The sequence below is a fragment of the Ricinus communis genome, chromosome 6 (genome assembly GCF_019578655.1).
Source record: "Ricinus communis isolate WT05 ecotype wild-type chromosome 6, ASM1957865v1, whole genome shotgun sequence".
Classification (NCBI taxonomy): domain Eukaryota; kingdom Viridiplantae; phylum Streptophyta; class Magnoliopsida; order Malpighiales; family Euphorbiaceae; genus Ricinus; species Ricinus communis.
The window spans coordinates 18,078,140-18,101,142 of NC_063261.1; the positions used below are offsets into that span (position 1 = coordinate 18,078,140).

Here is a 23,003-nt window from a genome sequence, read left to right on the forward strand (position 1 = left end):
CACTGTTATTATTTAATTTTATTACAGAAGTAACATATTAAGAATATATTAGTATAATAACTTAAATAAAAATATAACTTAAGCAATATAAAATTTTATAAATTATTATATTTTTTATATATCAAAAATAAAAGAAATAATAAAAAAATTATTTATAAAAATATAAACACATATGTAAATATGTTATATGCCAGATTATTTATAAAATATGTTTCTAATTGTATGAATTATAAAGCATTTTAGAATACTTGAGAATTTAGATAGTGAAATTTAATTATGTGTTTCAATTTTTGATTTCCTGAAGAGTTAAATATGATATCAGATGGAGAAGAATCACGTGACCAAAGGACACGTGTCACGTGATTCCAAAGGACACGTGTCACGTGATTCCACCTTTGCGTATTATGTTTTTTATCATCTCATTCAAAAATAAGAAAAATAAAATTATCTCCTAAAATAAACAAACACAATTCATTTAAAGAATTTAGAAAATGTTGCAACATTCACCAATAACATGAAAAATGCCAAATTGCAATGTAAATATTTTTATTTATATTAAATAATAACTGTTTATTAAAATATTATAATTCAAGAGTGTGTAGATGAAATAGTAAGAATCTATTCCAATTCAATTAAATTTTAGGTATATGAATTTTAGATATAAAATTACGTTAAAATTCTTAAAATTATATTTTATCGCTCACAAAAGTTCTATTCAATAAAACTCTAAATAAATAAATTAGAAAAACTATAACACTATATATCAAAAAAGAATTACATAAAAAACTAAAACTATATATATCAATCTTTAAAATATTCATATACATTTAAAATATTTATTATTTTTAATACTTTTGTATAAATTGTAATAAATATTATTAATTATTATATTAAAGCATTCTATTAGAAAAGACTCTTAAAATATTGAATTTGATTCTAATATTATCAATTACATCATTTATTAATTTATAACATATATTCAGATTTATTAAATAAGAGAATTGAGCTGTTGTCTTAAAAATTAAATTAATAGCAACCGTTTGTATAATGTGTAAGTAGTTGACTAATTCATTGAAAAATTAAACAGAATTAAGAAAATAAAGATATTCTTTATATATTAAATTGACAATAATGAATTAAATGAATAAAAACCGCTGCCACGGTTGACTCCCACAACATTTTTATTTAAAAAAAAAAAAAAAACAACTATTGTGGAAAGAGTCAAAATTTAAAATGATTTGATATAATTTTCGAATAAGAGAATTGAAGTATTAATATTATATAATATAAGCTTAGAAAAAACATTGAATATGTTTATAATTAAATATTAAATGAATTTAATCTTTTTAATTTAGTAAAAGTTATTTTCTTTTTGAATTTTTAGATACTATCTCTTCTCAAACTTGATTTTCAAAAATACCATACAAGATTACCAAACAAAGCTTTAAAATGTAACTTTCCATACTACAAAATTGTGTAACCAAAGAAAAATTAAGGGAGATAATATTATTAACATTTATATAGATTACTAATTTGTAAAATAATTGTTTATAAAATTCTCTTGATAGCCTGTAAAATGCATCCAAATTGCAAAGAAATACACAATCCTGCAAGCATGAGAAAAAAATAACAAGAGTTCTGCTACTTGTCTTCAGCTTGAATAGTTAGAAGAGAAACAAAGTAACATGACACTGCAAGATCTGATCTTCAAACTTGAAAACTTATGTGTTCTGCTGTTTCATAACAGCATTTTATATATATATATATATACTTAGACAGAAACAGTCTGAATTATATGTACAGTTGGTTGGAACAAAGCACAACAGCTGTTAAACAGGTAGTAAATCTGCTTCGTATCAGTTTAATGCCGAATGGTGCTTGCAGTTTGTTGCGTACGAAGCATCGATCCACCTTAAGCAAGTTAATCTGTGCAGGATATGCTTTCCAACATCAAATGGGGCTTACTGCTGAGGAAGGAACTAAGGCTTCATGTTTCAGCTGTCAAAGCTAAGTTATCGCCGTTGGAAGTTGAGAGTCTCTCTCCTCCCGCAGTTACAACAGCAGTGTTATTAGCTTCACCTTCGCCCTGCAATGGAAGGAAATTAGTCATATATGAGTGACGTGGAATATGTTGGTGGTAACTAAGCAACATAGAACAGAAAAGAAAAAGGAACAAATATTCCACTTCAGTTAAACATTGTATATCTCTACCCCACAGAGCAAAAAATTAAAGCACTATAGACCTGCTAAGTTTTGCATTGGAAACAAACAATAGTTCCAGGTTTATAATTGGTTTAATTAAACCTGCAAATAAAATTTCTGTTTCAGTGTAAAGCTGCAGTCAAGAATCACTGATGGAAAGGACAAATTCCTCACATAGGATGATAAGAAGCACATCATTGCAAATCTGAAGCTCCTCAGCCAAGTGTCATTTATCTGATTTTATATCAGTTGATTACTTGATGGCCAACCTGCTTTTACACGACCATCCACTCTCTCTCTCTCTCTCTGAAGAATTATAGTTATACCATTTTTACACCAATGAAAGAATTGAAGGATAGTTCTGGAAGACTAAGCCTGGCATTGAGATAAAGGCAAAGCTATACTCATGTGTTAGCAAGGAGCCATGTATGACGGGTGAGGATGAAGAGAAGCCATGGATAGCAACAAAAAAGAAATAGGAAGGTGTAGATCCCAACAAATTGCTCAAATGAAGACAATTTGGTGTTGTCAAAAGATTCTAGGATAGTTGGATTTTCCAGTCATAGAAAGGATATCATCACTGTCCGATTTCAATATCCACACTTATAATTCAACAGTATTATAAAGGATAATAAAGAAAGTTATCTGGCAGAGAGAAGAAATATATAGGTATATAAATCAGATGGACTGGTCACTTAGTAAATCCGGAGGTGAGAGACACTCAACAGCATTTAGAGCTCGTGTCTGCTATATTTGTTGCTCAATTGCAAATGTGTACTTGTATACTACAATGATCTTCCATCTAGTTTCCAAAATAGGAATTAAAGAAGGCCTCGTATCATTATAGAAATAAGACTAAAGGAACTGAAATATCTATTTGTTAACTCAGAAATTTCATAAAAGAAAAAGAATAACATTCATATTCATCAACAAGGTGTACCTGTTCCATTGGCTTTGCAGGAGGACCTTGAATTCCAGCACTTGGCATCTTTGAAAGGTCTCTTAAGATTCCCTGCAACAGTTAATCCTTCCTAATGAGATGATTGGAATAGAAACTGACCCTTGCATAATTAACGCAGAAGAGACATTAAATCCACAACTAAACCTTATTAGCCCACTTGAGCCCACATGCATTACAAAGGGTTCTTGGACCAGCTGGTCCCCGACGCATCATTGGAGTTGACTTCGAACTAATTCCACAGTGAGTACATCTGCATAAAGAAGCATAAGTCTTATAAGAAGAAAGATAACAGCCAATTCTGTCAGAATGAGAAACATAAGTAATTTTGCAAGACAAGATTAATGATACATCACCAATCCAATAGGATCATAATTTTGTAGCATTACCATGCCACCTTAGAAAACAGTAATGGATAATACTATAAATTGGAAGAGAAAGGCCAAAAAAATAATATATTCTATGTTGATTAAAGAAACAAAATTGACACTCACGAAGTTTCCATCAAGCTCTCATCTTGTCCAGAACCCTGTGGTCCACTCCAGAGAGAAGAACCGGAGCCCATTTCATCAGAACTATTCTTGGATGAAGTAAATTGTCCCTTCTTACGCTGCATCCTGGCAATATCCACACATCAAATAACAAGAAAGTCATAGTGACCGGCAGAAGGGAAAAGCCAGTGAATTGATAGATAAAAAGAAAAGAAAACCACTATATTTCTTATAAATTATAATCTATCAAAGCAGATTGTGGTATTTTATTCTAAACTTTGCTTTTAGGAGAAAAATGGAAAAGGAAGAGAAAGCCTATTGGTCTGTATTTTTTTATAGGCACAGTAATAAAAAGTTGAAATTATCCACGCATACCATTTTAACTTCGACTAATCATAAGTTCCATACATAAAACAGAGCCTCACATCCATACGAAGGATAATCCAGCATAAATGCATTAGAACAAACAAGCCTCTATCATTTATACAGAAAGACATGCAAATGCAAATGCAAATTTGGAATACCTAAGTGCAACTTCTTTCCGAACAGTGTAACGGATTTTCTTATCAAAACAACGCTCTTTTCTCTTCTCCCTGAACCGGCGTAAAGAAGCCGCTCTGTGAGGTTGGGTTGATCTTCCAGACAAGTCAGTGGATCCCTATGAGATGTGGTTAAAGCAAGAAATGTAAAGAAACAGCAAAAAAAAAAAAAAAACTTGACAAAAATGCAGCCGCATAAACACATTACAACATACCCTCTGGTTAAGGGAGACCGTCTCCGTGGTAGGAATGCCAGAAGGAATTTCATACCCACCTAAAAGTAACAGCACAGCCTGCACCTATGGAAACCATAAAACCCAATATTATTTATGTGATTTATTGAGAAAGACAAATCTACAAGAAATCAGATCCGATTTTAGACAGATGAAAGGAAATAAATATCAGTGCAATTCCATAATCAGAAAATGAAAATGCCACATAAAATATTAACGAGTGAATTACACTTAATATCTTCATCATTTAATAATTATGACATGTCTCAGTTTGATTTACAAAATACATTTAAACATCACGTGACTCCTTAAAATCTCATAACACCAGCACGACTTTTTCCAACACATAGAAAAAGCTTGAAGGAAAATGAATCCTATGTTACATACTGCATTGCAATTATAAAGCTAACACATAAAATTATCGTTCCCAGTTAAAATAAAGGCAAGATCAGGAATACAGCACTGTTAGTGAAAATAAAACAAAATGTTGAAAAACCAAACTGTCTAGTAGTTACACATGAAGCCAAAAGGTATCAAGAGTTTGAACAACCAGCCAGACAGCATAAAGTTAAGCATCATCGAACACTTGAATTTTATCACAAACATCACAGAAATTTGAACCAATTCCTAGGTGGGAAAATTTGAACTTTTCAAAGAAATCATTGAAATACAAAATGCAGCATGATAAAGAAATTCATCACAAAAGAAAGGATAAGTCAAATCCTCCTTCAGTTTCTTCCTTGCAAAGAAGTACAACCCTATAAGCAAAAGACATGTCTTGAAAACAACAGACCACCAAAAGTCACAGAATTGGATCAACCATTTCTTAATAAAGCAATTCAACCCAAACCCAACTTTGAAATGCAGCCTGCTTCTACCAAGCAAGTATCAACACATAAAACAGCATCCCTATGATTCACCACACTAGACACCAAAAGGTTGCAGATTAACCAAAATATGTAAGAACAAACTTCAAAGCAAAAACAATATACCATTACCATGCGCTATACAAAAACACCATAAGAATTTGACCCACATCAAACTCAAAATAAGAATCCAAGCATCAACCCAATAAGCATGAGATGAAACCAAATAAGCCCAACATAATTCAGAAAACTAAATAACCCCTATATAAAATTCATTACTTTCAGCTAAATCAGCAGCAAAGCAGAAAACACAATTGACACAAACACACTCACCTTATCAGGGGAAACAGCATCAAATACATAAACCTCACCCTGGAAAGAGAGAGTAAGCTGGTCAGAACTGCCACCACCATATACAGCCACCAAAGGATAATCAGGGTCGCCAGTAACCTGAATTGCATCACCCTCCACACCACCAACAACACTTCCACCGCCATTTTCATAGTGATTGTTAGGATTATCTATAGACTCCTCACCACCTCCACCTATATCTTCATCTTCTTCTTCTTCTTCTTCTTCCAAATGGGTATTATGTATATTCATTGGCTCTCCAGTAGTATACAGCGACCCTTGTATATTTGAATTTGGCATTTTTCAATACATTTTTAACAAAAAGCCAATAAATGAGAATTGCCCAAAAAAGGTAATTAAAAATCTTTATAACAGAACAAAACAAACAAAGAACGTAAATTAAAAACTACCCAGTATACAAAATCACAGTCTTTTAACTTCCCAAATAAAGAAAATAAAAACCTAAAAGAATTAACAATAACCCAATAAAATCTATTCAACAGAAGACTAAAATGAACAATACCCTTTACTATTAGTTAGTTATAATAATAAATATTCTGGTTTTTCAAGTGTAGAACGCAGAGAGATGAAGAAAAAAAAAGGCAATAAATTTGAGAGGTTTTCTTTGAAGGGTCAAAAAAGAGAGAACAGAACAATAAAAATGAAGAAGAAGCGGCGGTGAAAAAGGACGACGATGAGGGATGGAGAAAGGACCTTGGTTATGGGGTTATCTACGATTATTGCCACTGGCTTTAGTTTAGCGGTGGTGGCCAGTAGGACTTGGGATAGGACAAGAGTGCCGTAATTTTAGGGGACAAGGTAGAAAGTGGATGGAGATTATTAAATTACATTGAAGAAAAATGAGAAAAAAAGGAATGGTTATTAGAGGTTGCATTGTATTTGAAATTTTTATCTGAATTGTGGGAGAAGAGGATTAGCTAGATAACAAATATATATATATATGGCTAATAACATTTCTTATTTATATTTATAACAGTTTTTTTAAAAATATTATTCCTCAAAATCTAATTTATAAATTATTTATACAACCAGAGAAGATACAATAAAAAAGTAATAATTTTTATAGTTTTATAAATAATATTGATATATGATGGAGGAAAAAGAAAAATTAAATTTGAGATTTTTAAAATTTTTACAAGAAAGTATTAATTTTAATTAATTTTTTATTTTTAGTTGTTGCATTTTTTAAAAAAGAGAATTATAAGTGCAAGTGGTTGGCCTTGCATTTGACTTTTAATTATATTTTTAAATAAACTATAGTACTTGTAGATAATATTAACAATTTATACAATTAATATACCTTTCAATTCATCATCTTCTGATTTCCTTCCAACTAATTATGTTCATGCTTTGCTCAGAGCAACTCTCTGTGCTCAACTGAACCTGTAATAATCAAGTATATGCATTACTAATTTAGCATTTAGGGACATTTCTTTTCTCTAATTTGACCATAATTAACATTAATATTCTCTTGTGGAGATAATCAACATTAATATCGTCCCCAAAACTCTTACTTTTACATAGTAAAAAGAAAAAATCAATTACAATTAAAAATTTGTAAAGAGAAATATATAATTTGTTTTTTGAGAAGAAAATATTTAAATTTTTGTTCTATAAATAAATTGTACAATAAAATATAAGACGTGTAGGAACTTAGCAAAACAAGACCACAAGACAAAAGCTTGGGAGAAAGATATTATCTGAAAAGAAAGAAGGTGAAACCATGAATGTAGAAGAAGAGGTTGAGAGACTCAGAGAAGAGATCCAGAGAATTGGCAAGATCCAACCTGATGGTTCCTACAAGGTAAATCTCTTTTTCTCTTTTCTAAATTGCTATAATGAACAAGATATTAGTTTGATGTCTTGGGTTCAGATTTAATTGGGAATCTATCTAGTATCTAACAATGGTGGATCTGCAATACATTCCTGATTTTGTGATATTTAGCCGAGAACTGGTAGTTAAATCTGAACTTTCCTTCGTCATTTTTTATTTGGGTTCTCTTTTTCGTCCATGTTTATATCTAAAAGTGCAGAATTTTTCAGTTCTTTGGTGATTAGATTTGGAAAAGCTTGGATCTTTTTTACTGGTTATGCAAATTTTGATCTCAGAATTTTGTTAATTTGTTTGGAGATCTGTGCTATATAGCCTGTATATCAAAAACCAAAATGGGATTAACGGGATAAATACATGTACTAGAATTACTACTTACATTATCATTTTCCATTCAACTATTACCCATTGTCTCAGTTACAAATTTTCTGCATCCATAGTTCATATATGTTCTCAAATTGTTTTGATTGTACAAATAAAGCAAGGCCGAGAGCAACTACACCAAACCTCTAATTGAAAATTATAATGAACACAAGAGTTCCACAGCATGATTACTTACCAATCTTTTGCAACAAATTATCTCAGGAGCTCCAGCTTTTAATTGAAGCTATATTTTAGTTGCTAATAAGCAGTTTGTAGGTACTTTTTGTGGTTAAGTCAGTAGGAGTTGCTGTTATTGCTAGAACTTGAATATGAGGAAACGACAGGAAAATTTGGAGAAAGACCAGCATACAAATTTTCATTTCAATTCTTTAGGCTCCTTTAGAGGAAGAACTGGAGCAGTGCTCTTATCTTTGCACGCAACCACCAAATGCTCTTAATCGTGCTTTTTTATTATAGTCCTCAAATTTCAAATTGTATCCCGTAAGAAGTCTGGTATCTCTATTTTAACAACACTAGGACCCTTTTAGCTTGATTCTGAGAGAAATCCTACCGAAATATAACATGGAGCATACTATCCTAAAATAATAAAAACATTGGATTCATGTGTAAAAGGATTTTAGTGTTATGAAATCGAATTACATAGATTTCTGTAATACAAATTAAAATTGAGGGTTCTCAGGTGAAACTCGCCCCACCAATACGACAGTAGACTTAAACAAATCTTGCCTTCACATTATGCATTTGACAAAGAATAGAGGTGATTTCCATGTCCTGATAGCTCTTTTTAGACAGATAGAATTTAACAACCGCTCCAAAAGTAAGGCAGGTTTTCTCAATCCCATCGGGCAGTTCTTCTCCAATGGCCTCCCAAGTAGATTACTTAGATGGGTACATCAATTTTCTTTTCTTTTTTTCATGATTCGCCCCCCCTTTATTAATTAATGATATGAAAGAATTCTTGACGAGGCCTGGCCATTCAATCATTTATTACCCTTTCTGCCAAATAAGGAGCCTTTAAGCTTAGTTTACTTTAATTTTTTTATTCAGGTATCTAAACACTTTCGAACATGATGAGAGATGATTAGAATATATATTGCCATGTTCACCTTCTTGGAGTTAGGTTGGCAATTTTCTAGTCAATTATTTATCATGGAACTGCTGTTGCGGACTCTATGGTAATCGTTCATTCTTCATATAGTTCAGGCTTTGATCAATTTCATCATTCATTTAGAAAGCCTTTGATCCCCGTAAAGGCTTTCTAGAACCATAATACTTTATTTTAGAGGATGTTGTCTAGGTCCAGAAAGTGAATTGTTCCTCGATTATGTGCATTGGTCAAGAGCAATTCAAGTCTGGTTTCTAATTTCATTGTTTGTTTGGTTCTGAAGAAACGTAACTGTAGCAATTAGGAATGATAAAAGTAAACCACAGTGGCAATTTTATTGTTATATTTCAAAATTCTTAAAAACAACTTCCCATGAAAAATTAATAAGTCCCAACTTCTGTTCATTGATTTATGCAATGTCGAAGCAATGATTATCTGCTTTCACATGCCATTTCATCTAAATTTGGTCTTAGATACATATAAATTATCCAAGCCAATATGGCAATTTCTGTTTTCTGTTTAAAATATCAATATTGAACCACCGACCCATGTAACTCACAATATATACAGGAGGAATCAACAAAATTTACATCATTAATACTTTCAGCAGAGAACGTACATTGTATCAAAACCAGCTATTTGTCAGAGTACATAGAGACTGAAAATAACAAAGCCTGCCATTTCTTTGCATCCAAACAGTAATCTCTTCAGCCTGCTACTACCACTTCTTGTATTGAGCCTGGTACTACTTGGGAAGCTCTTACAAACTTATTAAAAAGCCACTTTCCACTATGCCTCTGGCAGTTTACTAATAACTTTAAGTGAATCTGTTTCAGCATCACTTATGCAAGGTTTCAATACTATTACTGTTGGGAGTGTGTTTGTGTACTATACAATTAATGTTAACCGACTGGAACTAGAAATTGCGAGTCTGAGAGCTGTGTGTGAGCACAGTTCACTCTGAACACGTTACACAAAGCAAAAAAAAGGAAAAAAGTTTTTCAGCACATTTGGTTTAGCAACAGCAATTAATAGACCATGTAAGATTGCATGTGTTAATAATATTCACGCCGAAGTCCTGTTTCAGCCAGGAATCCTTATTCCTACAGTCAAGATCTAGAATTAACCTTAAATTTTAACAAAGATTTGTCTTATGTATTACAGGTAACATTTGGAGTCCTATTTAACGATGACAGGTGTGCAAACATATTTGAGGCACTAGTAGGAACACTAAGAGCAGCAAAAAAGAGGAAGATTTTAACATATGATGGCGAGTTACTGCTACAGGGAGTGCATGACAATGTGGAAATCATTCTCAAGGCAGCACCTGAGCCAGCATCCGCAACAGCAGCTGACTCAGTTGCGAAGAGTTAAAAAGGACTGCAGTTTTCGCCCAGCAGAACTTGTTTTCTCCTTAATATGGTCAACATAGTATATTCTGCATAACAGGAAACTTGTCCTTTTGTATCTTGGTTTGCTTTATTAAAGTTCTGCATGTGTGGGGAAAGAAAGAAAAGACACAAGATATCTTGATCAATAGTATCTTAAATATATTTTTATTTCCTCTTTTCTAATTTTTTTTTGTCCAGAATTTCTTAGGTTTCTTATTTTTGGGGTTTCAGTCTGTTCTTTGCAAAAATTTCAAAGCTTCAGCATTCACTTGAATCAGCACAAAAGGAAAGCATATATTTAAATACCAAAAAGAACTTGATGGATCAATTGCCATCTTACTAGTTGCGTCACAAGTCATAGCAGGGTAGTTGATTTGGGTTTGTCATAAACAACCCTCTCCTAATTCCTTAAGGACCCGTTGGTTCAAGATAGGAAATGAAAACAGAAATGGTTATATTTTAAATATTGTTGGTTCAATATGGAACCAGAATTGAATTAATTTGCAGTTGATACCAATAGTAATACTTAGTTATAGTTAAAAAAAAGATAATGTTTAATTTATAATTATTGTTTGTAATATTTATATTAATGACAAGTTATTATTTCACTGGTTTGACCATTTATAATCGATTTGACTTGATTCCTATAGAAATGAACTTTTTAATCCTTAAAAGGGAGGAATGAGTGATTCCCATTGATAAGGTAATTTCATTCCGATTTTAAAGTGATTTTTGATGAATCAATGACCAACAATGAGAATCACTCATTCTCATTCTTCTTTTTTTACAAACCAAACGACCCCTAAGGGTAATAGCAGTGTTTAGGTTAACTTAACTTTTCTCTGTCAACCCCTTTGCCTGTTGATTTTGCTTGCTATTACTTTCGTTCGGAGGAAAAAACTTCTATACGTACCTTAACTTGAATCCAGTGCTGGGAGTAATATGATACTGATGAGCCAAGCATGTCCGTCAAGATAAAAGACGTTGCCAAGATCATCATAGTTTCAGAAACTCCATATATTAGTACCAACTCAAATCCGACTGGCCCAATTAGCTTTCAAGCCTAAACTACTGACCCAAAATGGTTAACCAAGTTAGCTGATGGTTGGATTTGAATTATTATAAACTCATTTTCTTTCATTTTCAATCCTAATGCGGAATATTACAATCAGCTTCCCTTAAGCTCATGACATCTTTGTCACATAGTTTCTGAAGCTCCATAAAACAATAACCAAAACCAACCTAATTAACTTTCAAGCCTAAACCATTGGATCAAACAAGTAAACTAGTAGTTGTGTTTGAACTATTATAAACACATTTCCTTTCCTTTTCAGTCCTAATGCGGAATATTACAATCACAAACTCGATTTTTTTTCCTTTTCAATCCTAATTCGAAATACTACAATCATCTTCCCTTAAACTCGTGACAGCCTCATCGCGACTGAACTCAGGCCAAGACTGCACCTCAGATCTTGTATCCACCGCACCTCAAGTCTTGTATCTTAATGTGGAATATTACAATCACGTTCTCTTAAACTCGCAAGGTTTTCTTCGCGATTGAACTAAAGCCAAGACCGCACCTTTAGGTCTTGTGGTTTGTTGGTACCCAAGGCTGCTCCACCTCATTCCGCAGTTAGAGCCCTTTCTTAAGTGCCTATCAGCTCTGCACAATCCTGATTCAAAGTTGCTCTGATACCAAATTGCAGTAGCCTAAATCCAACTGACCGAATTAACTTTCAGGTTTAAACCACTGGCCAAAATGGTCAACCCAAGTTAACTAGTAGTTGGACTTAAACTGCTATAAACTAATTCTTTCCATTTCAATCCCAATGTGGTTTTTTGGGTTATATTGTGGCTCTTGTTTGTTGATTCTTGCGAGTTTTAGAATCATCATGCAGCTAACTTGTGCAAGTTTTTTATCAATAAAGAGAAATGGTTACAAATTAATTAACAATCTGAACTATGTTATAATATGCACACTTGATGGTGCTCAAGTAAAATAAATTCATAAAAAGAACTGAGATTTATTAACTGACAAGCTTATCCAGCAAACTATGTTCACTGACAGTTAGTTGTCTATCATTGACAAATAGAAACTGCTTCAAAGCTGGATAAAGACAATTTGATAGACTTCAGAATCCCAGAACTCCAAACTCTCTTTCCCTATGCTTACTGTTGTCTAATCAGGAAATACTCTTATTACACAGTTATGACCTCATGCCCATGTCCTTAGTAGATTTGTGCTAACCTTGAGCACAGTTCGTATCTTCAGATCTTGCACCAGTTCTTAGGATTCTTAAGGGTTTTCTCTGTCACATTTTGACCAATTCAAGACCATGCGATCATGAATTTTGCTGCACTAACTAGTAAATTCTTAATCCATCCTGACTTAGGAAAGCTACATGTCCGTATACAAATGGATAAACGAACCATGAACAGAAGCTAAGAACTGCCTTTGATAATTAGTATGGTCAATACCATGTTTATTTTTCTTAGACAAGATGTATTTTCTTTGTATGCTCCTGCCATTGATAATATTTCAAGTTCCATTTGAAATTAGTTTGGTTTTGCTTTCTAATATCTTTGGCCAATTTGGGTTGCAATTGAGATGATTATACATGCAAGCTTTTTAGGGATTAATTGGAATTTGAAACACCAATACTGCGTTTGGTTCAAGTCCATTATACAAATCAACTCATTTGCAAATCAACTTCTAATAAATTCATTTACAAATAAATTCTCATCTTTGGTTTATTAGATATAGAAAAATCAAATGACATTGCGTTCAACTTAAATCAATATTCTACCTTCTTGTTTGAGGGGCCATATTCTGCCTTTATTAAAATGTGTTTTATGTGCATCACATTCTTTTTTACATTTTTCCAGGTTCACAAGAATGAGCATTTTTTTGTTTTTAATTTAAATACAATATAAAGGAGTAGAGAGAGAGAGAGAGAGAGAGAGAGAGAGAGAGAGAGAGAGAGAGAGAAAGGAAGGAGGGAAGGAGATAGAAAAAGTAGTGAGTGAACGGGGGAGGGAAAGAGAGAAACAGAGAGGAGAGTGTTGAGAACCATTCTCTAAAAAAAGGAGTTAACTTAATATTGTATTCATTTGTAAATGCTAAAAAAATTGATATAATTTGGATAAAGTAAAATTAATTCCACCGAATTTGAAAACATATTTCGAATGAATGTCAAACCATACCAAACGTGACAAATGTGAATTTTGTAAAATGAGAATCATAAATTTTATGAAATTCAATTACACAAACACACTCTAAGAGCAGTATTGCAAACTACTCCAAGGTGTTGATAATACTTCTGTAATCATTCTCATGCCAAAACCTGCCAACCAGGAAAAGCTACCAATATGGTTCAGATAAATTTAAGTACTGCTGTTTTGCCTCCACCAGATCATGTTCAGAATTTACCGTATGATTGCATTTTTGTGTGATTTTGGGTTAGTAATGAAATCTCATAAGGGTTTGATGTGAATAATACTTGTGTCCTTATTTAGTACATTAGTCCATGTATCACTTAACAGAGCACTTCAAAATTTTGATTTGAGCAACTGAACTTGAAACTCAGAAATGGAATCAAATTCATGGACTAAATTTAGTTAAATTCATTAGGGAATCAAGTTTACTAAAGGTTTTATAGCATAGTTCTCCAGAACTAAGTGTTTCACTAAAAGAAATAAAAAAATAAATAAAGATTAGAGTGCATATTTAAAACTGAAAAGGAGCAAGCACATTTCATGTGAAGCCTCGAAAAGGTTTCTTTAACTAACCGCTTAAGAAACCTTATAACATCTGATTACCCGTTTGCCTTCTTTAAATTTAATACAGATTTCAGCCAAAGTAAAACAGAGGCTTCATCATTAAGTTTTACATTTTGTTTGGTTGAAATCCATAAAATTTATGGAATTCATTTATAAATCTAAAGTTTATGTGCTTTGAATGAAGTGAAAGTTAACTTAAAATTCTATATAATTAAATTTGTATAGAATTAGTTATAGCTAAACTAAATTCTAATAAAGTAGGTAGAATTTCTAAATAAATTTCACATTAATAAATCAATATAATAACACTAATGTATATATTGCAACTTTATCATTTCCATTTTACTTGCTTTCCTCGTATCTTTCTCCCAAATCAAATGAATTCTTTAATGGATTTCAACCAAACATAGCATTAGGCAACAATATCACATATAACACATACAAATGTATTTCTTTCCCCATTACGTTGGTTTCCCCTTAGTCTTTCTGGTTCTCATGTCTTATTTAACTGAAAGAAATGGAAAGGGAGTTGTCATATTGAATCAACAAATTATGCTACCTATAGAAAGAAAAATATTCACTCTTTCTTGTTCATTTTGCATCCTTAACATTCCAATTCGAGTGTGAATTCGTATGACATCAATGTTTGGTAAATGAAATGTGCAGAAAGATTATGAAACAAGGCATATTTTTGGATATTGCAGCTTTTGGAAACTAGGAGAACAGTAAGTTGGCCAGAAACAAAGCTAGGATACATCAAATAGTTATGAAAAATGTTCACCAAGCACCAGAAAATAGAGATGTTCAGTCACTAAGAAATTGATGAATTAGGCTAAATCTCAATGTTGGAAGGGACAGGGTTGACATGAATAGTAGGTACAAATTAGCGTACACCATTTTGGTGGAGGAATAAAGCAACTAAAACAAAATACTAAACTGGAGTTGTTGTCTTTGTGAAATCATAACTTAACATGATTTTTATTTTAGCATGATTGTCCAGTGAGGATAAATGCTTGAAGAAGACTTTGAGCTGCTTGGGTTTCATCAGGGGTCCCAGATATAACGATAATCCTGTCACTTGATCCTAGACGAGGTTCATGCACTATAACCTTGGCGCCTGAGATCTGATTAAGGAACATCATATGATGAGCTGACTGTTGAGTTTAAGAATAATATATTCTGTATAAAATGGCTTCAAGATTGAAACAGTTTTCGGACTAATTATAGCCTTCATTAGTATTTAAAAGAAGAATCAGGACTAAATTAAATAGAGTATAAAAATCCATCTCATCAGGATGACATATTTTCCATGCTCAATTTTATCATTTTAGGCTAATCAGTTCCTGAATGTACATGTCTTCGTTACAATCACTATCAAAACATTAAGATAAAAGTTCCCAAGTTTTGTTCCATTTTGCTTTTTGTAGGATATTTTAGAATTGGGATTGCACAAATTTTTTCTTTGACCTTTTCTGTTTTTCTTCATTATTATCCCAAGCATATGTATTTACCCGCTTGGCGTAATTAGCAGTTAACTGGCTTGTGTAGAAGGATTTTTATTGATTTGTGGATATGAAGTTTGTTTGGTATGATGATTGTAGAAATTACAGTGATGTGATTAGCAGTTAACTGGGGACTGCCTAGAAGAATTTTCTATTGATTTGTGGGTTTGGTTTGTTTGTATGATGATTGTAGAATTGAAATTGTAGACTTTGTGTTTGTTGATCAAGTTTCTAATGGTTGTAGATATACCAAGGGGTATCAAATTAATGTAGTGTTTTTACAACCATCACAATTTGGCCAAAAATGATGGAGATTATAAGTTTAATTTTTTTAATGGCAACTATGATTCAAGTTTATATTTCAAAATTTATGTGTTTCAGTGAATCAGGATTTGATACACTGATTTTATTGTTAATGTAGAACACCTTTTCAAACCATCAAAATAAGTCTCTTTTTTTCTTCATATTTAAAACTAGATTCATTTAAGGTGTCGCAAACTCTAAAGTAGCCAGCATTGTGAGTTTTAAATATCAAAAGCAACTCTGTGTCTAAAAAGCATCCTATAATTAATAATATTAAGAAAAAAAAAAAAAAGCAAAAGGGGAAGAGGAGCCTATATAAAGGAAGCCCCGGCTTGACCCCAAAAGAACAAGCTTGATAAAAGAGCAAGCTTGATAGAAACTAAGTTTCGGTTTCCTGGACCAGAATAGTTTAGCCACAGGGAATGAGGAAAATACAGTCTGCAAGTAATGTCTCAGCTATTCCTGATTCATCAACATCCTTTTGTCCTAAAATATAATTGAAGTTACAACTTCTAAAATCTATGCTTTATTATATGAGATTCTTAACATCATATCATAAATAAATGAATAAGACAAAGATTGACATATAACCACAACTGAATTATTAGTCATGTAAACAAATGAATGCATATTGATTAACTTGTTGAAATATCTTGGTCAATAGAATAAGATTTGAAGCAAAACAAAGAGAAAATCAGAACATAGGTACCTGTCTCAAACGAGTAAGATTGCTATCATTCTCCCCATACACAGAGCCAATAACATTTTCAGGAACTCTAATCTCTACAGTTGTGTTCGTCACTATAGCAGATTTGCTTCCACTACACAACCAGACAAGAGAATCAGTCAACTAGTAAAATCCGAGAGACCGGCTATTTCAGATGACACAAGGAGATAATATTCAAATGCTAGAAATGACATTGCAGTTTTTTGATTACTACACATTAAAATGATTTGGGTGCAGCTCTATACTTTAAGAATTCAGATTTCTAGTTCTTTCATGGCAATTTCTTTAATGCTTCCTATTTATTACATAAATGCATTTATCCATACCTTTTTATTCACCTAATTCACCCATTCTAAATTGCTCTAGATAAAGGTGAAGTGAAGGGTAGTCACCAATTCCATAATAATGGCATTCAAGAATATCAACATATACTGGCAGGTTTACCAATCCCATGCTGTATTTTTGTAAGAAATCATATAAATGCATGAGAAGATGAGAACAGCAAAGCATTAGTAGCAAGAAATAAAAACTGAATAGAAAGAATTACATAACTACTTTATAGGAATGAGTAATAAAAGCAACTGCCAGAAAAATTGACACAGTTCCACATGCACGCCTATGTATGCAGACAGAGAAAGGGCTATAATTGGATTTGGAGAGATTAAGGGTATTTCTGATTTTATTCTATCAGGATCCTATTTCAGCATCACAAATTTTTATGTTTTCACACCGGAGGGTTCTTAACATTATTTATGTTATAAAAATAAAAGAGTACAAAAAAAGATTCATTTTTCATATAAAGTAAAAAAAAAACTTTGGGATTGCTAAATCACGGATAAAATAAAGCAATGGGACCACCATAGTATTTTATTTTTGTTTTTTAACTCCTCCAAAGACAAGGAGAGGGTGGTTATTGGATCATTTACTGATTTAAACCTCATAAACTCTATGTTTCTATTCGATAAGAAAAGGTAAGTAAAAAGTGAATTCCATTGTGGAGCCATATGCAATGCGTAAACAATGCTTGTATGGTTGTTCAATTCTATCTTTTTCTTTTAATTATTCTTTATCTCTTCTTGTCATCTTTCTATTTATTATCCATCATGCTAACTAGAGAAAGAACATATCTTGATGCCTCTGTGTTTAGAAATTAACGGTCACCTACTGATATGAACAATGAATGCAAAATATTGGACCATTAAAAGATGCATTAGATTTATTGTGTCCAACAACAGCCTGTATGCCAGTGCTTGATAATCTTTAGTTTACAACTTTTTCCTACCAATGATGCCCTAATAATATAAATTCGCAAAAAGGAAAAAAAGAAATTACCCACTAGTTTGTGGGTTGGTATGGCTATGTCTGACTGGGTTCAGTAAGTTGATTTACTTACAAAAAAATCTATATATATTTTGTGGGTCTATAGTTGGAACCGGTGTTAATCTAATTTAAAATAAATATTTTAACCAAGTTAATTGAAAAAAATGAGCCTTATATGATAAAGGGGAAAAAAAAAAAGAATAACCCAGCCTACTTCAGTACAGTATAAGGCCTGACTGATTAAACAATAAGAGCAACAGTGCCAATAATTAATTCTGCTACACAAACTCTGATGGTTTTTGATAGTGTTGTAATAATAGCAATTAGATTCATTATATATTTGAGCTGTAGAATGTGGCACTGACCTGCCAAGTTCTAAGCCACCTTTAAATGAAGTAAATCCTCTACTGGCATCTGGGACAACCCTCGGATTTATTCCAGCCATTGTCTGAAATTGACCCCATCAATAAGTGGTAAACAAACATTAGAAGTCCATTACTGATTGGCAGCAGAGAGAGAGAGGGTTTTTACCTGTGATGCCCACAACCTCGGTGAGATGGGGCCATCTAAACTATGGGAAAGTCCTAGATGATCCATACTCTGTGTAAGCGTATTATGTCGATTTAAACTATGAGAAACACCAATTGGTGGGTGCAAATTATAAGGGGCAGGACCCCTTGGAGGCTCCTTCAATGTATCCCTCAACTGATCCCTCAATGTATCCCCAAAAGAATCTCTCAAAGGGTCCCTTCTTGCATCCCTCAAAGGACCCCTCATTGCAGCCCTCAAAGGATCCCTAAATGCATCTCCCAACGGCTCTCTAAAGGTATTCAATGGCTCCTTAAAGGCATCCCTCAATGGCTCCTTCAGTCTTCCATAGGGACTAGCCTCGGTTATTACAGTAGTGCTCCTTGTAACAGGAGTACTCAGTGCACTGGAGAACAGGTTATCTCGGAGTCTGCCAGTTACATGATACACTGCGTCCTTCACATTCATGAAATCTCCTGAAATCTGTTAAACATAAAGGCCAAATTGTAAAAGAGAGACAGGAAAGAACATGCCACATGAGACAATATTTGTACTTAGTGAACTAGTGGAAAAAAAATCAGTGAGGCTCTATGATACCTGCACCACTTGTTCATTTTCTGGTACACACTTTGGAAGCTGGTCACCAGCTAAGATTTTTATGCTAGTCCCAGTTGTCTTACGCATGTCTGAAATTATAATGCCTCCTTTTCCCAACAAACAACCAACCTGGTTTGATGGTACAACAAGCCTGGCAGCAAAAGGGAACCCCTTACCTGAGCTTGAATCTAGTCCCTTCTCAGTGCCAGCCTCCACAGACCTTGAGAACACAAGGACAACAGCCTTCTGTGCAGCAGAATATCGAGATTCTGGATTCTGCAGGAGAAGATGCCAAATGCAATACATATTTATACTTCACAGCACAGCACAATTGCAAATAGAAATATGAAACAAGCTAAAAAGAGCACATCAAACCTCTGAAGCAATAACAGTGATCAGACGTTCATCACTCTCAGCTATAGTAGCTCCTATAGTAATAGAAGCGCCCGTTTCATTCTGGAGAGCCTTGATAATGGTGCCTCCCTTTCCAATAACACCCCCAACCATGTCATTGGGACAAAGAATTTTGAAAACCACTTCCTGTTGGAACAACTTCATGTCCAAGGAGGGAACCCTATCAGTCTCTAACAAAAAATTATGAGGCACCGGAGCACAACTAACGGCATTATTTTGCATGGTTGGTACCATAATATTACGCTGCGGGGCAATCTCTACACGCATTTCAGGCAAAGGTTCTTGGGGAACTGCCTCAAAATATTTGCTGCTACCCACCCTTGGTTTATCAACTGGTTGACAATCTTGAAGGCAGCGAGAAACTGCAATTAGTGCTTTCTTTACAGATAAAATATCGCCCTCAATCTGAAAATATCAAAGCAATTTCACAAGCAAGTGTAAATACATCACTGAAATACAAGTAGAGAAACATGACAAGGTTGGCCCAAATAACAAAAATTTAATCCACTATCCACATTTGAAAAGAAGAAGGAAGAAACACATAATTTCATTATATATGCAACTCAATGCCAATCACCAAACTGATTTAATAAGATATATATTCAATAAAAGCCACTTATGTAAGTGAACCAAAAACAAATTCAACACCACAAAGTTTATTAACTTAATCTACAATACTGCTAGACCTCAAAATTTGCCCAAGAAAACCAAAAAAAAAGAATACAATCCAATTAAAGCCATTTATCCTTACCTGAAAAAATCAATTCAATTGAATTCTATCTAGTTAAAGTTTCATATCAAAGTGTATAGTTACTAGAACTCAATTTTTTCAATTATTGCACGTCAATCAAATAAAAACTTGAATTCGAAAATTTTCTTCATTACCTCGATCATCTCCTCATTAGGTCCGGCACAAACGGGCAATTTATCAGTCAAAACCCTGATTTTAACACCACAATCTTTCCTTATCTTCTCAACAACTTTCCCTCCTTTCCCAATAACCGAACCCGCCTGCTTCGACCCAGCTAACATTCTACACGAAACAACACCTCCTCCACCAGCCACCACATTTATCCCATCACTCTCCGCGGCCACTTCCAAAATCCTCTCAAAAACCCTAATTAAACCTTCCTGTGCTCTCGAAACATCAACTTCTTCACTCTCAACCCTTACTTTGGAAACAATCTGACCTTCTGCAATTACCGTTATAACCCTATCCGATGACTCTGCCGGAGACTCTTCTATTCGGATCTTGGCTCCGCTTTGCTGCTGTAACTGCTTGATTATGGTTCCTGATTTTCCTATTATCCCACCGATTCTCGACGCGTGGCAGAGCAATCGGAACGATACGTGTCCTGGCGGTAAAGGTAACGGCGCTGCTGCATTTTGATTAGCCGGAGGTTGTTTAGGTCGTTTATTGGATAATCCATTCGCTGTCGGGTTCGGGTCGGGCATTCCAGCTGCGTTGTATTGTATTGGTCGTTTTGACGGTGGATAAAGAAAGTTACTTCCCATCATAATAGTGACAATTTATGCGAAGAGATAGAATTGATTTTCCGTTTGTCGTCTCTGCGGGGCTACGAGTGGGAGAGAAAGGGAAGGGGAAGGTGGAGTTTTTGGAGGCTGTGATGCTAAAATGCGCACAGGGTGGATAGCACGTGAGAGATACGATGTCGTGTAAGCAGCGACGTATGTATCTAGGATCTTTGGTGGTGCCGTGTTGATGGGGTTTAAAGTGAGATCAGGGCCGTTTGATATTTGCCTATTTCTTTCCCTGGTGTGTGTGCGGCTGTGATGTGGTAATGAGGACCAATGATGAGTCATTTGCTTTATACCGTTGCTTTCCCAGTAGACCTGTTTGAAGCACTTCCCAGTCAAGTGATTCTTTTGGTCGATTTCTGTTACTGGGATGAGTATTGGAGGAAAAAAGGATATTTGGTAAAGGGACAAAAGAGTACTTTAGCTAGAGGAAGGAATTCTAACCCTATTTAAGCATTTGTGTTATTGTGAATTAAGCATGCAATAATTATTTTTACTTTAAATTTTAAATACTAAAGGCTATTTTATACTACTAATTTCTTATTCACCTGCCTTCCATATAAATATTAAAAAATTAAACTTATTAGTTATTTATAATAAAAAATAAAATAACTATTAAGTTTAAATAATAAATGTTTTAATATGAAAAAATTACATAATATTTATATTATTAATTCATATAATATTTATATTTTAATAATTACCTACTCTTTTAAAGTATATTCTTCAAGTATTTTACCATATATTTATTTTATAAATAATAACATGACTCATTGTTCTTAAATATTTGTATAGACTCGTAAGTTAATATTTATCTTATAGATATGGTGCACATATTTTTTTTTATTTTTTCTTTTGTATCTTACAATACACAAGTAGAAATAGTTTGTTTGGTGGCTAATTTTTAATAAAAATATATATAAACTGAAGAAACTTTCAATATAGCTTATTTTATATAATTTGCTATCAATTTAAAATCTATAAATTGAAAAAGTTTCTATTCATAAAGTTAGTGAATCATTCATTATTCTAGATGATATGCATACTTATATCGAATAAATAAATTTTAATTAATAATTCTTTTAATCTTTCTGTTATAAAATTACAATAGAACCTCTATAAAATAATAATATTGGGATCAGAAAAAATTATTATCTTTTATAGAGGTTATTATTTTATCGATAAATTAATATTTATTATTTTAGAGAACAATTAATATTTTATATATTATTTTTATTAAATTCATATAAAATTAATAAAAAATTAAAAAAATTAGAAATAATCTTTGATATTCTAGATGCATGATGGACGATGATGCATCGTATCAGAGTTAATTTGAAAATGATGTGGTTTAAGATGTAATGCATGCATGTACGTACATTAGAATATAAAATGTTTCAAGTGTACAATAAATTTTTTGTAAATAGAAGTATGCACTTTAATTTCATATATCAAAATATAAAAATTCATATATACTTTCTCCTCCACGGCTTCTCATTTGAAAGGTGTAAAAAAATTTACACTAACAGATCAGATGTGAAAAGCATTATGTGAATACAAAAATGAGCATCCATCTTCAAGTCAAAAAGATTTGCAACAATGGGTTCAAAAAAAGTTTGATCTCTCCCTCAGCCAAGGAATAATATCAAATATTCTCAAAATATCAACAGAATATTTGTCAAAAGAGATAACAATTAGCAATGTTAAAAGGCACAAACCAGCTAAATATCCTGAATTAAAAAAGGTATTATATGAGTGGTTTCTCCAATATCAAGAGAAAGTGAATATGATCGGAAAAATGATTCAAACTAAAGCAAAAGAGTTTCTATAGAAAATGTATGGTGATGCAGATTCAGACTTTAACTTCTGAAGTGGTTGGCTAGAGCAATTCAAGGCGAGACATGGAATTAAGTCTTATAGA

At 32.9% G+C, this 23,003-nt stretch overlaps 3 protein-coding genes across 13 annotated transcripts; 1 reads left to right on the forward strand and 2 right to left on the reverse strand.

The window, feature by feature from the left end:
- Positions 1 to 1,618: 1,618 nt before the first annotated feature.
- Positions 1,619 to 6,157, reverse strand: LOC8266899 (GATA transcription factor 24). The gene is made up of 7 exons (XM_002522641.4): positions 5,623 to 6,157; positions 4,406 to 4,489; positions 4,176 to 4,309; positions 3,655 to 3,777; positions 3,308 to 3,413; positions 3,143 to 3,214; positions 1,619 to 2,086 (listed from the first exon to the last, which is right to left on the reverse strand). Exons 1-7 carry the CDS (start codon positions 5,938 to 5,940, stop codon positions 1,988 to 1,990), a joined length of 936 nt encoding a protein of 311 aa, XP_002522687.2. The 5' UTR covers positions 5,941 to 6,157; the 3' UTR covers positions 1,619 to 1,987.
- On the reverse strand, positions 5,786 to 21,340 carry LOC8266901 (KH domain-containing protein HEN4). 11 transcript variants are annotated; one of them, XM_048375543.1, is made up of 8 exons: positions 20,429 to 21,338; positions 19,505 to 19,948; positions 19,130 to 19,405; positions 18,536 to 19,015; positions 18,370 to 18,452; positions 16,667 to 16,778; positions 6,962 to 7,044; positions 5,786 to 5,918 (listed from the first exon to the last, which is right to left on the reverse strand). In XM_048375543.1, exons 1-7 carry the CDS (start codon positions 21,059 to 21,061, stop codon positions 6,973 to 6,975), a joined length of 2,100 nt encoding a protein of 699 aa, XP_048231500.1. In that variant the 5' UTR covers positions 21,062 to 21,338; the 3' UTR covers positions 5,786 to 5,918; positions 6,962 to 6,972. The 11 variants fall into 11 exon arrangements, with proteins under 11 accessions (XP_048231500.1, XP_048231497.1, XP_048231496.1 ...); XM_048375544.1 differs by lacking the exons at positions 5,786 to 5,918; positions 6,962 to 7,044 and adding an exon at positions 14,883 to 15,276 and having other exon boundaries at positions 19,505 to 19,681; positions 19,775 to 19,948; positions 20,429 to 21,337; XM_048375540.1 differs by lacking the exons at positions 5,786 to 5,918; positions 6,962 to 7,044 and adding an exon at positions 9,558 to 9,796 and having other exon boundaries at positions 20,429 to 21,340.
- LOC8266900 (costars family protein) lies at positions 7,286 to 10,555 on the forward strand. The gene is made up of 2 exons (XM_002522642.3): positions 7,286 to 7,465; positions 10,146 to 10,555. The coding sequence occupies exons 1-2, from the start codon at positions 7,385 to 7,387 to the stop codon at positions 10,353 to 10,355; spliced, it is 291 nt and encodes a 96-aa protein (XP_002522688.1). The 5' UTR covers positions 7,286 to 7,384; the 3' UTR covers positions 10,356 to 10,555.
- Positions 21,341 to 23,003: the final 1,663 nt, after the last annotated feature.

Bases quoted from the DNA above. Each gene is read 5' to 3' on its own strand.
- LOC8266901 (XM_048375538.1), bottom strand. From the start codon at position 21,061: ATGATGGGAAGTAACTTTCTTTATCCACCGTCAAAACGACCAATACAA. The intron at 19,406-19,504 runs GTTTGATGTGCT...CTTCTCCTGCAG, and splicing joins TCACTGTTATTGCTTCAGAG to AATCCAGAATCTCGATATTC. The intron at 16,779-18,369 runs GTCAGTGCCACA...CTGGTTGTGTAG, and splicing joins GGTGGCTTAGAACTTGGCAG to TGGAAGCAAATCTGCTATAG.
- LOC8266900 (XM_002522642.3), top strand. From the start codon at position 7,385: ATGAATGTAGAAGAAGAGGTTGAGAGACTCAGAGAAGAGATCCAGAGA. The intron at 7,466-10,145 runs GTAAATCTCTTT...TATGTATTACAG, and splicing joins AACCTGATGGTTCCTACAAG to GTAACATTTGGAGTCCTATT.
- LOC8266899 (XM_002522641.4), bottom strand. From the start codon at position 5,940: ATGCCAAATTCAAATATACAAGGGTCGCTGTATACTACTGGAGAGCCA. The intron at 3,778-4,175 runs GTATTCCAAATT...GGATATTGCCAG, and splicing joins CGGAAAGAAGTTGCACTTAG to GATGCAGCGTAAGAAGGGAC. The intron at 2,087-3,142 runs GTACACCTTGTT...CTTCCATTGCAG, and splicing joins CTGCAAAGCCAATGGAACAG to GGCGAAGGTGAAGCTAATAA.